The following is an 11,327-nucleotide window of genomic DNA, read 5'->3' as shown; positions in this document are numbered from 1 at the left end:
TTACGTCCTGCCAATGCGTTGGCAAGGAATGCCCATGATGCTGGTTTGCCCCCAACCGACACCAACAGCTGTCAAAGCTACCCCAACCACTACAGCCCCCGCCACTACAACCCACGGCAACCAGTAGTCTATCCTCCACCTATAGGAACCCCTAGCAGATCAGCCTACTACACCGTTGCATACAGCGGTGCCCGTGAGAAGACACGCCCACGACTACAACGCCCCTTACATCAATGTCTGCACCAGCTATGAAGTATTGTCCAATGTTAGAGTTTCAGGAGTATCCCCAATATTATGCATCTCAGGGCTATACCCCTTCTTCCTTCAACCACCAACAATGATGCCGATGATGACCACTACTGGAACGACCACCACACAGCCACCTGCGAAGCTTCTGCCATGGGCAAGATCCAGTCTTTCAACCAGTCCCTCAATTCTACCACCCTTTCATGACTAAATAGCCTTACTATATTCCAATTCCATACTTTCATCAACAGAATGGTCCATCACGTTATCCTTTCCTGCTTTTCCAGGCTAATGCTTTTAAATGAGTCGATCAATAAAATGAATGCAAGCACTCAAACGTTCACTTTATTTGAAACTGGCTACTTAAGAGATCTGCTCATAAGCATCCGTACGGTTCATATAATCTTGATGGAAAGGATGAGACACATTTTTATGAAATCATATTTATCAGGATTTAATGGCATGTTCTCCTTAACCGGTCCAACTCCTTAACCAGTAGGCCACGGATGCCCACAGATGAGCACTCCTATTGGCTCTCAAACATTTCTAACAGCCCCAGGGTCTCCCATTTTAGGGTTAGCACTGAGTAGCTTCAGAAGAAACCAGCAGGCCGATACTCATGGCTATAAAGGACCTCAACACAAAATAATATAGGCTACCCTCTAATACTTTAATTTACCATTTTTTTTTGTATTGTACTGCCTATGTAAAGCCCTCTGAATTGCCCTTTTGCTTTAAGGGTTCCATATACATTAAAAAAATTAAAGCTTTGCTGTTAAACCTCTAAACACAAATTTGCGACTTAAAAGTATTTTTAATTATTGGGAAAATTTGACTGTCTACATCATGTTAGATTGAGTATGTTATTTGACACCGGGAACATTAGTTTGGGTCTTCAAATAACAGGAACATTTAACAATGTTGCTACCTATCTAAATTTTTTAAGTGAATACACCTGTGGCTATATAATTTGCAGGCTCTGTGATTGGCTGACTACTATGGAATTCCTCACATAATACGGGTGATTCTGTACTTTCATCAGAGCGGTTGAGCTGAGGGTCATCTTCCTTGACTTTTTGGGATTAAGCATGGCTTTCGACGTTAGCAGAGAAACTAGTTGGAAGTGGTTCGCAGCTCTCATTTTGTTGAGTTATTTATGCCCATGTCCACACTGTTATGCTTTGGCTATAGTGAAGAAGGTTGAGCCAAGCATTGCAAGCGGTGAGGCAGCGAAAGACGGTGTCCTAGAGGGAAGTATTCTCTTTGGCAGCACCGTGGATCGTGCCGAGTCATTAACGGGGCTTCTTGGCTCTTATCAAGCAGATGATTCAGGTAACTTTTTCGCCTTATTGTGATGTTGAAATGCCTTACACTTTTGGCTTAATGTACTTTTTTGCATGCTTAACAAAAGGAACAGCTGGCCTTTTTTTGGCTAATTCGGGTTGGGGGCAAATGGATACTTCCTTAAAATGTGGTGAGGACCAGATGCAACTCAAAGCCATGGGACCTGGATCCTCTTACTTCATGCTTGACATGGGTATGTTAAATTGTGCCTATGATGTCTGAACTGTCATGTTGTCCATTATAGAAGTTATCTGTGCCTAAATATTTTGTTTCTTTACATAATTTAGGGGGTGATGCTCCCATGGTGCCAAACCAGGTTAAACCACAATGTGGCTACTCCATGAAATACAACTCTTTGGGTCTTGTGTTGATGGTTCCTTACAACGGCTGTCATATGACGCAAGATGTAAATGGATTCTAGTGAAGTTCGTCATTTCAATTACGTTATAATGATTGGCATTCATGTTCCAATGGTGCCTTTTTTTTTTTCTAGAATGGATTTTATATACTGCCAATGCAGTGGAAGGGGACACAAGTCAAACTCTGTTGCCCCATTAGGTCAAGTCCTGAAACTACACTTGGCCATGTTCATCCTACAGCACCACCTACCAAATCTCATGAAGAAGCCGCTCCACAGACAGATACGCCAAAGCAGCCTACAGTCCACCAGCAGCAAATCATGGATCATCCTTTGAATCAAAACCCAAACTACCATCAATATCTTAACTGGATTCATATGATGCAGAAGCAAACCGTGACCGTTCCCCCGCAGCAGCACGTGACCGTTCCCCCGCAGCAGCACGTGACCGTTCCCCCGCAACAGGAGGCTGTTCAGCAGCAGCAGCATATGGCTGTTCCCCCTTGGTATCAGTGGTGGCAGCAGCAGCAGCACGTGACCGTTCCCCCGCAGCAGCACGTGACCGTTCCCCCGCAGCAGCACGTGACCGTTCCCCCGCAACAGGAGGCTGTTCAGCAGCAGCAGCATATGGCTGTTCCCCCTTGGTATCAGTGGTGGCAGCAGCAGCAGCACGTGACCGTTCCCCCGCAGCAGCACGTGACCGTTCCCCCGCAGCAGCACGTGACCGTTCCCCCGCAGCAGTACGTGACCGTTCCCCCGCAGCAGCACGTGACCGTTCCCCCGCAACAGGAGGCTGTTCAGCAGCAGCAGCATATGGCTGTTCCCCCTTGGTATCAGTGGTGGTGGCAGCAGCAGCAGCACGTGGCTGTTCCCCCGCAGCACGTGGCTGTTCCCCCGCAGCACGTGGCTGTTCCCCCACAACAGGAGGCTGTGCAGCATCAGCACGTGGCTGTTCCCCCGTTTCATCAGTGGTGGCAGCAGCAGCACGTGACCGTTCCCCCGCAGCAGCACGTGACCGTTCCCCCGCAGCAGCACGTGACCGTTCCCCCGCAACAGGAGGCTGTTCAGCAGCAGCAGCATATGGCTGTTCCCCCTTGGTATCAGTGGTGGCAGCAGCACGTGGCTGTTCCCCCGCAGCACGTGGCTGTTCCCCCGCAGCACGTGGCTGTTCCCCCGCAGCACGTGGCTGTTCCCCCGCAACATCAGTGGTGGTGGCAGCAGCAGCACGTGGCTGCTCCCCCTCAGCACGTGGCTGCTCCCCCTCAGCACGTGGCTGTTCCCCCGCAGCACGTGGCTGTTCCCCCGCAACATCAGTGGTGGTGGCAGCAGCAGGACGTGGCTGTTCCCCCGAAGCACCACCACCACGTGGCGGATCCCCCGAAGCACCACCACCACCACGTGGCGGATCCCCCGAAGCACCACCACCACCACGTGGCGGATCCCCCGAAGCACCACCACCACCACGTGGCGGATCCCCCGAAGCACCACCACCACCACGTGGCGGATCCCCCGAAGCACCACCACCACCACGTGGCGGATCCCCCGAAGCACCACCACCACCACGTGGCGGATCCCCCGAAGCACCACCACCACGTGGCGGATCCCCCGAAGCACCGCCACGTGGTGGTTCCCCCGAAGAAGCACCACCACCACCACGTGGCGGTTCCCCCGAAGCAGCAGCAGCAGCAGCAGCAGCAGCAGCAGCACCACCATGTGGCGGATCCCCCGAAGCAGCAGCAGCAGCAGCAGCAGCAGCACCACCACCATGTGGCGGATCCCCTGAAGCAGCAGCACCACCACCACGTGGCGGTTCCCCCGAAGAAGCACCACCACCACGTGGCGGTTCCCCCGCAGCAGCAGCAGCAGCAGCAGCAGCAGCAGCAGCAGCAGCAGCAGCACCACCACCACCACGTGGCGGATCCCCCGAAGAAGCACCACCACCACCACGTGGCGGATCCCCCGCAGCACGTGGCTGTTCCCCCGCAACATCAGTGGTGGTGGCAGCAACAGGACGTGGCTGTTCCCCCGAAGCACCACCACCACGTGGCGGATCCCCCGAAGAAGCACCACCACGTGGCGGATCCCCCGAAGCACCACCACCACCACCACGTGGCGGTTCCCCCGAAGAAGCACCACCACCACCACCACGTGGCGGTTCCCCCGAAGAAGCACCACCACCACGTGGCGGTTCAGCAGCAGCAGCAGCAGCAGCAGCAGCAGCAGCAGCAGCAGCAGCAGCAGCAGCAGCAGCAGCAGCAGCAGCACCACCACCACGTGGCGGATCCCCTGAAGCAGCAGCAGCACCACCACCACGTGGCGGATCCCCTGAAGCAGCAGCAGCACCACCATCACGTGGCGGATCCCCTGAAGCCAGCTGATACGTTTGTCAATTACAAAGATCTTCCTTTTGCAGCATCTCTCGTTTACCGACGTCCAGTCGATTCCCCAAAAACAAGGTCTGGAGACTCCCCGGGAGTATATCCCTATGCTGCATCCAACTATTGGGATGCCGCCGATTGGTTATCCTTCTACCTTAAGCAAGGGCAACCTCCTGGACGGCCCTGATCTAAGTAAAGCCTTATTCATGAATTACGTTTTAAGTCATCCATTTTTAAGAATTTACATTTCTTTACTTTCTTTCAGGGGTTCCCTTTATTGTGACTCAATAAAAAGGATTTTGACTAAAACCGTAGTTGGCAGTTTTCCTATATGTGTAACACGTGTAAAGATGAACTGTAATGACCAACGCATTGAGCAGCTAATCCTTTATTTAATCTTCAGATTGAAAGTTTGTGCCTACGTCTGCTTATCTTGACATGATGCAAGGGATACTTGCTTATAAAATCAAAAGCATATTTGACAACATGGTTGCGGTCAAGCCAGCATAACAAAGTACTGCCTATTGTACAAGCCAGGAATCACTTGTATACCGCAAGGCCATCAATTGTCTTGCTTGGGCATTGCTCTGAACAACACTGCAAGCCAAATGGGTTTTATGTTATGCCGAGAGCCAGCTCCAGTGAGCATTTCCTTTTCTGGGTCAATGCACTGGAAGCCGTAGCTCAATTCTTTAAGGCGGCTTCTGCAGGTGCTTTTACATTCATAGTTTGCTTTGGTCTCTGAGGCACGATGGTCGCCCATGCCATACAGCAACCATCTCCACATGAACCTGCTTGCTGTTAATGGCGTGCCTTTCCGAGTTAGATAAGGCTGAGACTGTGCACAGAAGGCATGAATCAACAATGAGATGACAGACTGTAGCTCCCACATTGACTTATCGCACGCATTTCTCTCCTCGGCCCTGATTTCTCCATTCTCCTATTTGTCCCCGCCCACTTCTTCTTTGATCAGTCATCCTCCCTCTTCATCCCCCTCCCCCCTCTCTCCTCCCGCACCATCCCTCTGGGTAGGGTCCAGCTGCAGCCCCAGAGAACAACACTATGGCGAGACAACCACCACCCAGGCGTGACCGAAGTACTCTGGTGTGACGGAAGTGATTTATTTGATAAACTTTTTTTTACACACCGCTATCAGAAACCAAAGATCAACCATGGACGTAAATGAGACTGTCAATATGCTTAATATATTGAGTAATATTCATGTTAAAGCCGTGCCGTGGTTTATTTACTTTTCGCTAAATTCCAATATAATTATACCTTTGAAAAATTAGCTGCACTTCGTTCAAAGAAGTACGAGAGTTAACATGAATATTACTCAATATATTAAGCATATTGACAGTCTCACAAATAAATCACTTCCGTCACACCAGAGTACTTCCGTCGCGCCTGGGTTGTTTTTGTCACGCCAGGGTGTTGTTCCCATAGACATCATATAGGTAGACGCCCCCTTCGGCCTTGGACGGCATAAATCGTCGGCGCCATCTTGGTACGGGAGTTATTTCGTCTTCGGAGTGAAGATGCCTACTTCATGCGTCGCTTGGGGATGCACCACCTTCAGGACGATACAAACAAGATCGCAAGGAATTACCTTTCACAAGTAAGACTAAACAATTGTTTCTATTTGTAATTGTAAAATTCAGTCATGTCACGTAGATCATGTGTTATGTTGAGAGCTAAGAGCTGTTGAGACAGCTAAGTTGCCGCCAGAATCAGACTATAGCTAGTCTAACGTGAAATGGACATGGTTAGCAAAGCCTTATTCTATCATTCGTTAACAGGAGATAATATTGTCAAGAAATATAGGATATACAGTATATATATATATAATCTACCACTACTTGCTTGTGAGTAATTACAATGTATGTATATTGTAATTATATAGCATTTATGGTCGCGACGGAAAGCTGCGTTTCGGCTGAGCGACTGGCCTTAATTTCTCTCTCCAAGCTTTGGGGCTGGGGGCGTCACAGTTTCAGTTGCACCGAGGTACAATTTTAATGTTATTTACACTTGAACTGCAGGCCCAATATTATTTGTCTCAGAAAACAACGAAAAGACCCCTTTCTGAATTTTCAGAAAATAGGGGACCACCTCCTCTAAGCGAAATCCCTCCTACCTGTCGTTACTCAATGCAAAGAAACTCTCTGGGATTGGTGATGGTTGCGCCATACGGCTGCAATATAATCAAAGAGGTAATATTTAATTATTAATGACGGTGAAGTACTGGGTAGGGGTTTCGAATTCAAACTGAAAGGGCTTGGGTTCGAGCCCCAATATATACATCCTGACCTGTTGGCCCTTACTCAAACACAGCTCCTCAGTGACTTATCTGAATCTGTTTGACGAATACAATAATCACCATAGATGAAGCTTGCCTTTTTTTCACAATCCCAATGTCTTTATCTTCCCAGGGTGGATGTTACGTCCTGCCAATGCGTTGGCAAGGAATGCCCATGATGCTGGTTTGCCCCCAACCGACACCAACAGCTGTCAAAGCTACCCCAACCACTACAGCCCCCGCCACTACAACCCACGGCAACCAGTAGTCTATCCTCCACCTTATAGGAACCCCTAGCAGATCAGCCTACTACACCGTTGCATACAGCGGTGCCCGTGAGAAGACACGCCCACGACTACAATGCCCCTTACATCAATGCCTGCACCAGCTATGAAGTATTGTCCAATGTTAGAGTTTCAGGAGTATCCCCAATATTATGCATCTCAGGGCTATACCCCTTCTTCCTTCAACCACCAACAATGATGCCGATGATGACCACTACTGGAACGACCACCACACAGCCACCTGCGAAGCTTCTGCAATGGGCAAGATCCAGTCTTTCAACCAGTCCCTCAATTCTACCACCCTTTCATGACTAAATAGCCTTACTATATTCCAATTCCATACTTTCATCAACAGAATGGTCCATCACGTTATCCTTTCCTGCTTTTCCAGGCTAATGCTTTTAAATGAGTCGATCAATAAAATGAATGCAAGCACTCAAACGTTCACTTTATTTGAAACTGGCTACTTAAGAGATCTGCTCATAAGCATCCATACGGTTCATATAATCTTGATGGAAAGGATGAGACACATTTTTATGAAATCATATTTATCAGGATTTGATGGCATGTTCTCCTTAACCGGTCCAACTCCTTAACCAGTAGGCCACGGATGCCCACAGATGAGCACTCCTATTGGCTCTCAAACATTTCTAATAGCCCCAGGGTCTCCCATTTTAGGGTTAGCACTGAGTAGCTTCAGAAGAAACCAGCAGGCCGATACTCATGGCTATAAAGGACCTCAACACAAAATAATATAGGCTACCCTCTAATACTTTAATTTACAATTTTTTTTTGTATTGTACTGCCTATCTAAAGCCCTCTGAATTGCCCTTTTGCTTTAAGGGTTCCATATACATTAAATAAATTAAAGCTTTGCTGTTAAACCTCTAAACACAAATTTGCGACTTAAAAGTATTTTTAATTATTGGAAAATTTGACTGTCTACATCATGTTAGATTGAGTATGTTATTTGACACCGGGAACATTAGTTTGGGTCTTCAAATAACAGGAAAATTTAACAATGTTGCTACCTATCTAAATTCTTTAAGTGAATACACCTGTGGCTATATAATTTGCAGGCTCTGTGATTGGCTGACTACTATGGAATTCCTCACATAATACGGGTGATTCTGTACTTTCTTCAGAGTGGTTGAGCTGAGGGTCATCTTCCTTGACTTTTTGGGATTAAGCATGGCTTTCGACGTTAGCAGAGAAACTAGTTGGAAGTGGTTCGCAGCTCTCATTTTGTTGAGTTATTTATGCCCATGTCCACACTGTTATGCTTTGGCTATAGTGAAGAAGGTTGAGCCAAGCATTGCAAGCGGTGAGGCAGCGAAAGAGGGTGTCCTAGAGGGAACTATTCTCTTTGGCAGCACCGTGGATCGTGCCGAGTCATTAACGGGGCTTCTTGGCTCTTATCAAGCAGATGATTCAGGTAACTTTTTCGCCTTATTGTGATGTTGAAATGCCTTACACTTTTGGCTTGATGTACTTTTTTTGCATGCTTAACAAAAGGAACAGCTGGCCTTTTTTTGGCTAATTCGGGTTGGGGGCAAATGGATACTTCCTTAAACTGTGGTGAGGACCAGATGCAACTCAAAGCCATGGGACCTGGATCCTCTTACTTCATGCTTGACATGGGTATGTTAAATTGTGCCTATGATGTCTGAACTGTCATGTTGTCCATTATAGAAGTTATCTGTGCCTAAATATTTTGTTTCTTTACTTAATTTAGGGGGTGATGCTCCCATGGTGCCAAACCAGGTTAAACCACAATGTGGCTACTCCATGAAATACAACTCTTTGGGTCTTGTGTTGATGGTTCCTTACAACGGCTGTCATATGACGCAAGATGTAAATGGATTCTAGTGAAGTTCGTCAATTCAATTACGTTATAATGATTGGCATTCATGTTCCAATGGTGCCTTTTTTTTTTTCCTAGAATGGATTTTATATACTGCCAATGCAGTGGAAGGGGACACAAGTCAAACTCTGTTGCCCCATTGGGTCAAGTCCTGAAACTACACTTGGCCATGTTCATCCTAGAGCACCACCTACCAAATCTCATGAAGAAGCCACTCCACAGACAGATACGCCAAAGCAGCCTACAGTCCACCAGCAGCAAATCATGGATCATCCTTTGAATCAAAACCCAAACTACCATCAATATCGTAACTTGATTCATATGATGCAGAAGCAAACCGTGGCTGTTCCCCCGCAGCAGCACGTGACCGTTCCCCCGCAGCAGCACGTGACCGTTCCCCCGCAGCAGCACGTGACCGTTCCCCCGCAGCAGCACGTGACCGTTCCCCCGCAGCAGCACGTGACCGTTCCCCCGCAACAGGAGGCTGTTCAGCAGCAGCAGCATATGGCTGTTCCCCCTTGGTATCAGTGGTGGTGGTGGCAGCAGCAGCAGCACGTGGCTGTTCCCCCGCAGCACGTGGCTGTTCCCCCACAACAGGAGGCTGTGCAGCATCAGCACGTGGCTGTTCCCCCGTTTCATCAGTGGGGGCAGCAGCAGCACGTGGCTGTTCCCCCGCATCACGTGGCTGTTCCCCCGTTTCATCAGTGGTGGCAGCAGCAGCCTGTGACCGTTCCCCCGCAGCAGCACGTGACCGTTCCCCCGCAGCAGCACGTGACCGTTCCCCCGCAGCAGCACGTGACCGTTCCCCCGCAGCAGCACGTGACCGTTCCCCCGCAGCAGCACGTGACCGTTCCCCCGCAACAGGAGGCTGTTCAGCAGCAGCAGCATATGGCTGTTCCCCCTTGGTATCAGTGGTGGTGGTGGCAGCAGCAGCAGCACGTGGCTGTTCCCCCGCAGCACGTGGCTGTTCCCCCACAACAGGAGGCTGTGCAGCATCAGCACGTGGCTGTTCCCCCGTTTCATCAGTGGGGGCAGCAGCAGCACGTGGCTGTTCCCCCGCAGCACGTGGCTGTTCCCCCGTTTCATCAGTGGTGGCAGCAGCAGCCTGTGACCGTTCCCCCGCAGCAGCCTGTGACCGTTCCCCCGCAGCAGCACGTGACCGTTCCCCCGCAGCAGCACGTGACCGTTCCCCCGCAACAGGAGGCTGTTCAGCAGCAGCAGCATATGGCTGTTCCCCCTTGGTATCAGTGGTGGTGGCAGCAGCAGCAGCACGTGGCTGTTCCCCCGCAGCACGTGGCTGTTCCCCCGCAGCACGTGGCTGTTCCCCCGCAGCACGTGGCTGTTCCCCCGCAACATCAGTGGTGGTGACAGCAGCCGCACGTGGCTGTTCCCCCGCAGCACGTGGCTGTTCCCCCGCGGCACGTGGCTGTTCCCCCGCGGCACGTGGCTGTTCCCCCGCGGCACGTGGCTGTTCCCCCGCGGAACGTGGCTGTTCCCCCGCAACATCAGTGGTGGTGGCAGCAGCAGTACGTGGCGGATCCCCTGAAGCACCACCACCACCACGTGGCGGATCCCCCGAAGCACCACCACCACCACGTGGCGGATCCCCCGAAGCACCACCACCACCACGTGGCGGATCCCCCGAAGCACCACCACGTGGCGGATCCCCTGAAGCAGCACCACCACGTGGGGGATCCCCCGAAGCACCACCACCACGTGGCGGATCCCCCGAAGCACCACCACCACGTGGCGGATCCCCCGAAGCAGAACCACCAGGACGTGGCTGATCCCCTGAAGCACCACCACCACGTGGCTGATCCCCTGAAGCACCACCAGCACCACGACCACGTGGCTGATCCTCTGAAGCACCACCACCACGTGGCTGATCCCCTGAAGCACCACCAGCACCACCACCACGTGGCTGATCCCCTGAAGCACCACCACCACGTGGCTGATCCCCTGAAGCACCACCGCCACGTGGCTGATCCCCTGAAGCACCACCACCACGTGGCTGATCCCCTGAAGCAGCACCAGCACCACCACCACGTGGCTGATCCCCTGAAGCACCACCGCCACGTGGCTGATCCCCTGAAGCACCACCACCACGTGGCTGATCCCCTGAAGCACCACCAGCACCACCACCACGTGGCTGATCCCCTGAAGCACCACCAGCACCACCACCACGTGGCTGATCCCCTGAAGCAGCACCACCACCACGTGGCTGATCCCCTGAAGCAGCAGCACCACCACGTGGCTGATCCCCTGAAGCAGCAGCACCACCACCACGTGGCTGATCCCCTGAAGCACCACCACCATGTGGCTGATCCCCTGAAGCACCACCAGCACCACCACCATGTGGCTGATCCCCTGAAGCAGCACCACCACCACGTGGCTGATCCCCTGAAGCAGCAGCAGCACCACCACCACGTGGCTGATCCCCTGAAGCAGCACCACCACCACGTGGCTGATCCCCTGAAGCCAGCTGATGCGTTTGTCAATTACAAAGATCTTCCTTTTGCAGCATCTCTCGTTTACCGACGTCCAGTCGATTCCC

General features: G+C 51.2%; 1 protein-coding gene and 1 long non-coding RNA gene across 3 annotated transcripts in view; both read left to right on the top strand.

The window, feature by feature from the left end:
- LOC130386908 (uncharacterized) overlaps positions 1 to 590 on the top strand; it is a 1,428-nt gene extending 838 nt beyond the window's left edge. Inside the window, exon 3 of the long non-coding RNA XR_008896257.1 lies at positions 1 to 590. This exon is cut by the window's left edge and continues 8 nt beyond it. This is a non-coding gene — a long non-coding RNA (uncharacterized LOC130386908).
- A 671-nt stretch (positions 591 to 1,261) lies between these two features.
- Positions 1,262 to 4,735, top strand: LOC130387745 (titin-like). Of its 2 annotated transcripts, XM_056596995.1 has the most exons (5): positions 1,262 to 1,578; positions 1,658 to 1,783; positions 1,878 to 1,996; positions 2,084 to 3,511; positions 3,653 to 4,735. In XM_056596995.1, exons 1-5 carry the CDS (start codon positions 1,335 to 1,337, stop codon positions 4,511 to 4,513), a joined length of 2,778 nt encoding a protein of 925 aa, XP_056452970.1. In that variant the 5' UTR covers positions 1,262 to 1,334; the 3' UTR covers positions 4,514 to 4,735. The 2 variants fall into 2 exon arrangements, with proteins under 2 accessions (XP_056452970.1, XP_056452969.1); XM_056596994.1 differs by having other exon boundaries at positions 2,084 to 4,735.
- The last annotated feature ends 6,592 nt before the right edge of the window (positions 4,736 to 11,327 follow it).

Source organism: Gadus chalcogrammus, chromosome 8 (assembly GCF_026213295.1).
Source record: "Gadus chalcogrammus isolate NIFS_2021 chromosome 8, NIFS_Gcha_1.0, whole genome shotgun sequence".
NCBI lineage: Eukaryota > Metazoa > Chordata > Actinopteri > Gadiformes > Gadidae > Gadus > Gadus chalcogrammus.
Note: the sequence above shows the minus strand (reverse complement) of the source record. Positions and strands in the feature narration are given on the sequence as shown.

What these genes read in the sequence shown, in the direction of transcription:
- LOC130387745 (XM_056596994.1), top strand. Translation starts at nt 1,335, where the DNA reads ATGGCTTTCGACGTTAGCAGAGAAACTAGTTGGAAGTGGTTCGCAGCT. An exon ending in TTATCAAGCAGATGATTCAG is followed by an intron (nt 1,579 to 1,657) that starts GTAACTTTTTCG and finishes GCTTAACAAAAG; the next exon opens with GAACAGCTGGCCTTTTTTTG. An exon ending in GCTGTCATATGACGCAAGAT is followed by an intron (nt 1,997 to 2,083) that starts GTAAATGGATTC and finishes TTTTTTTTCTAG; the next exon opens with AATGGATTTTATATACTGCC.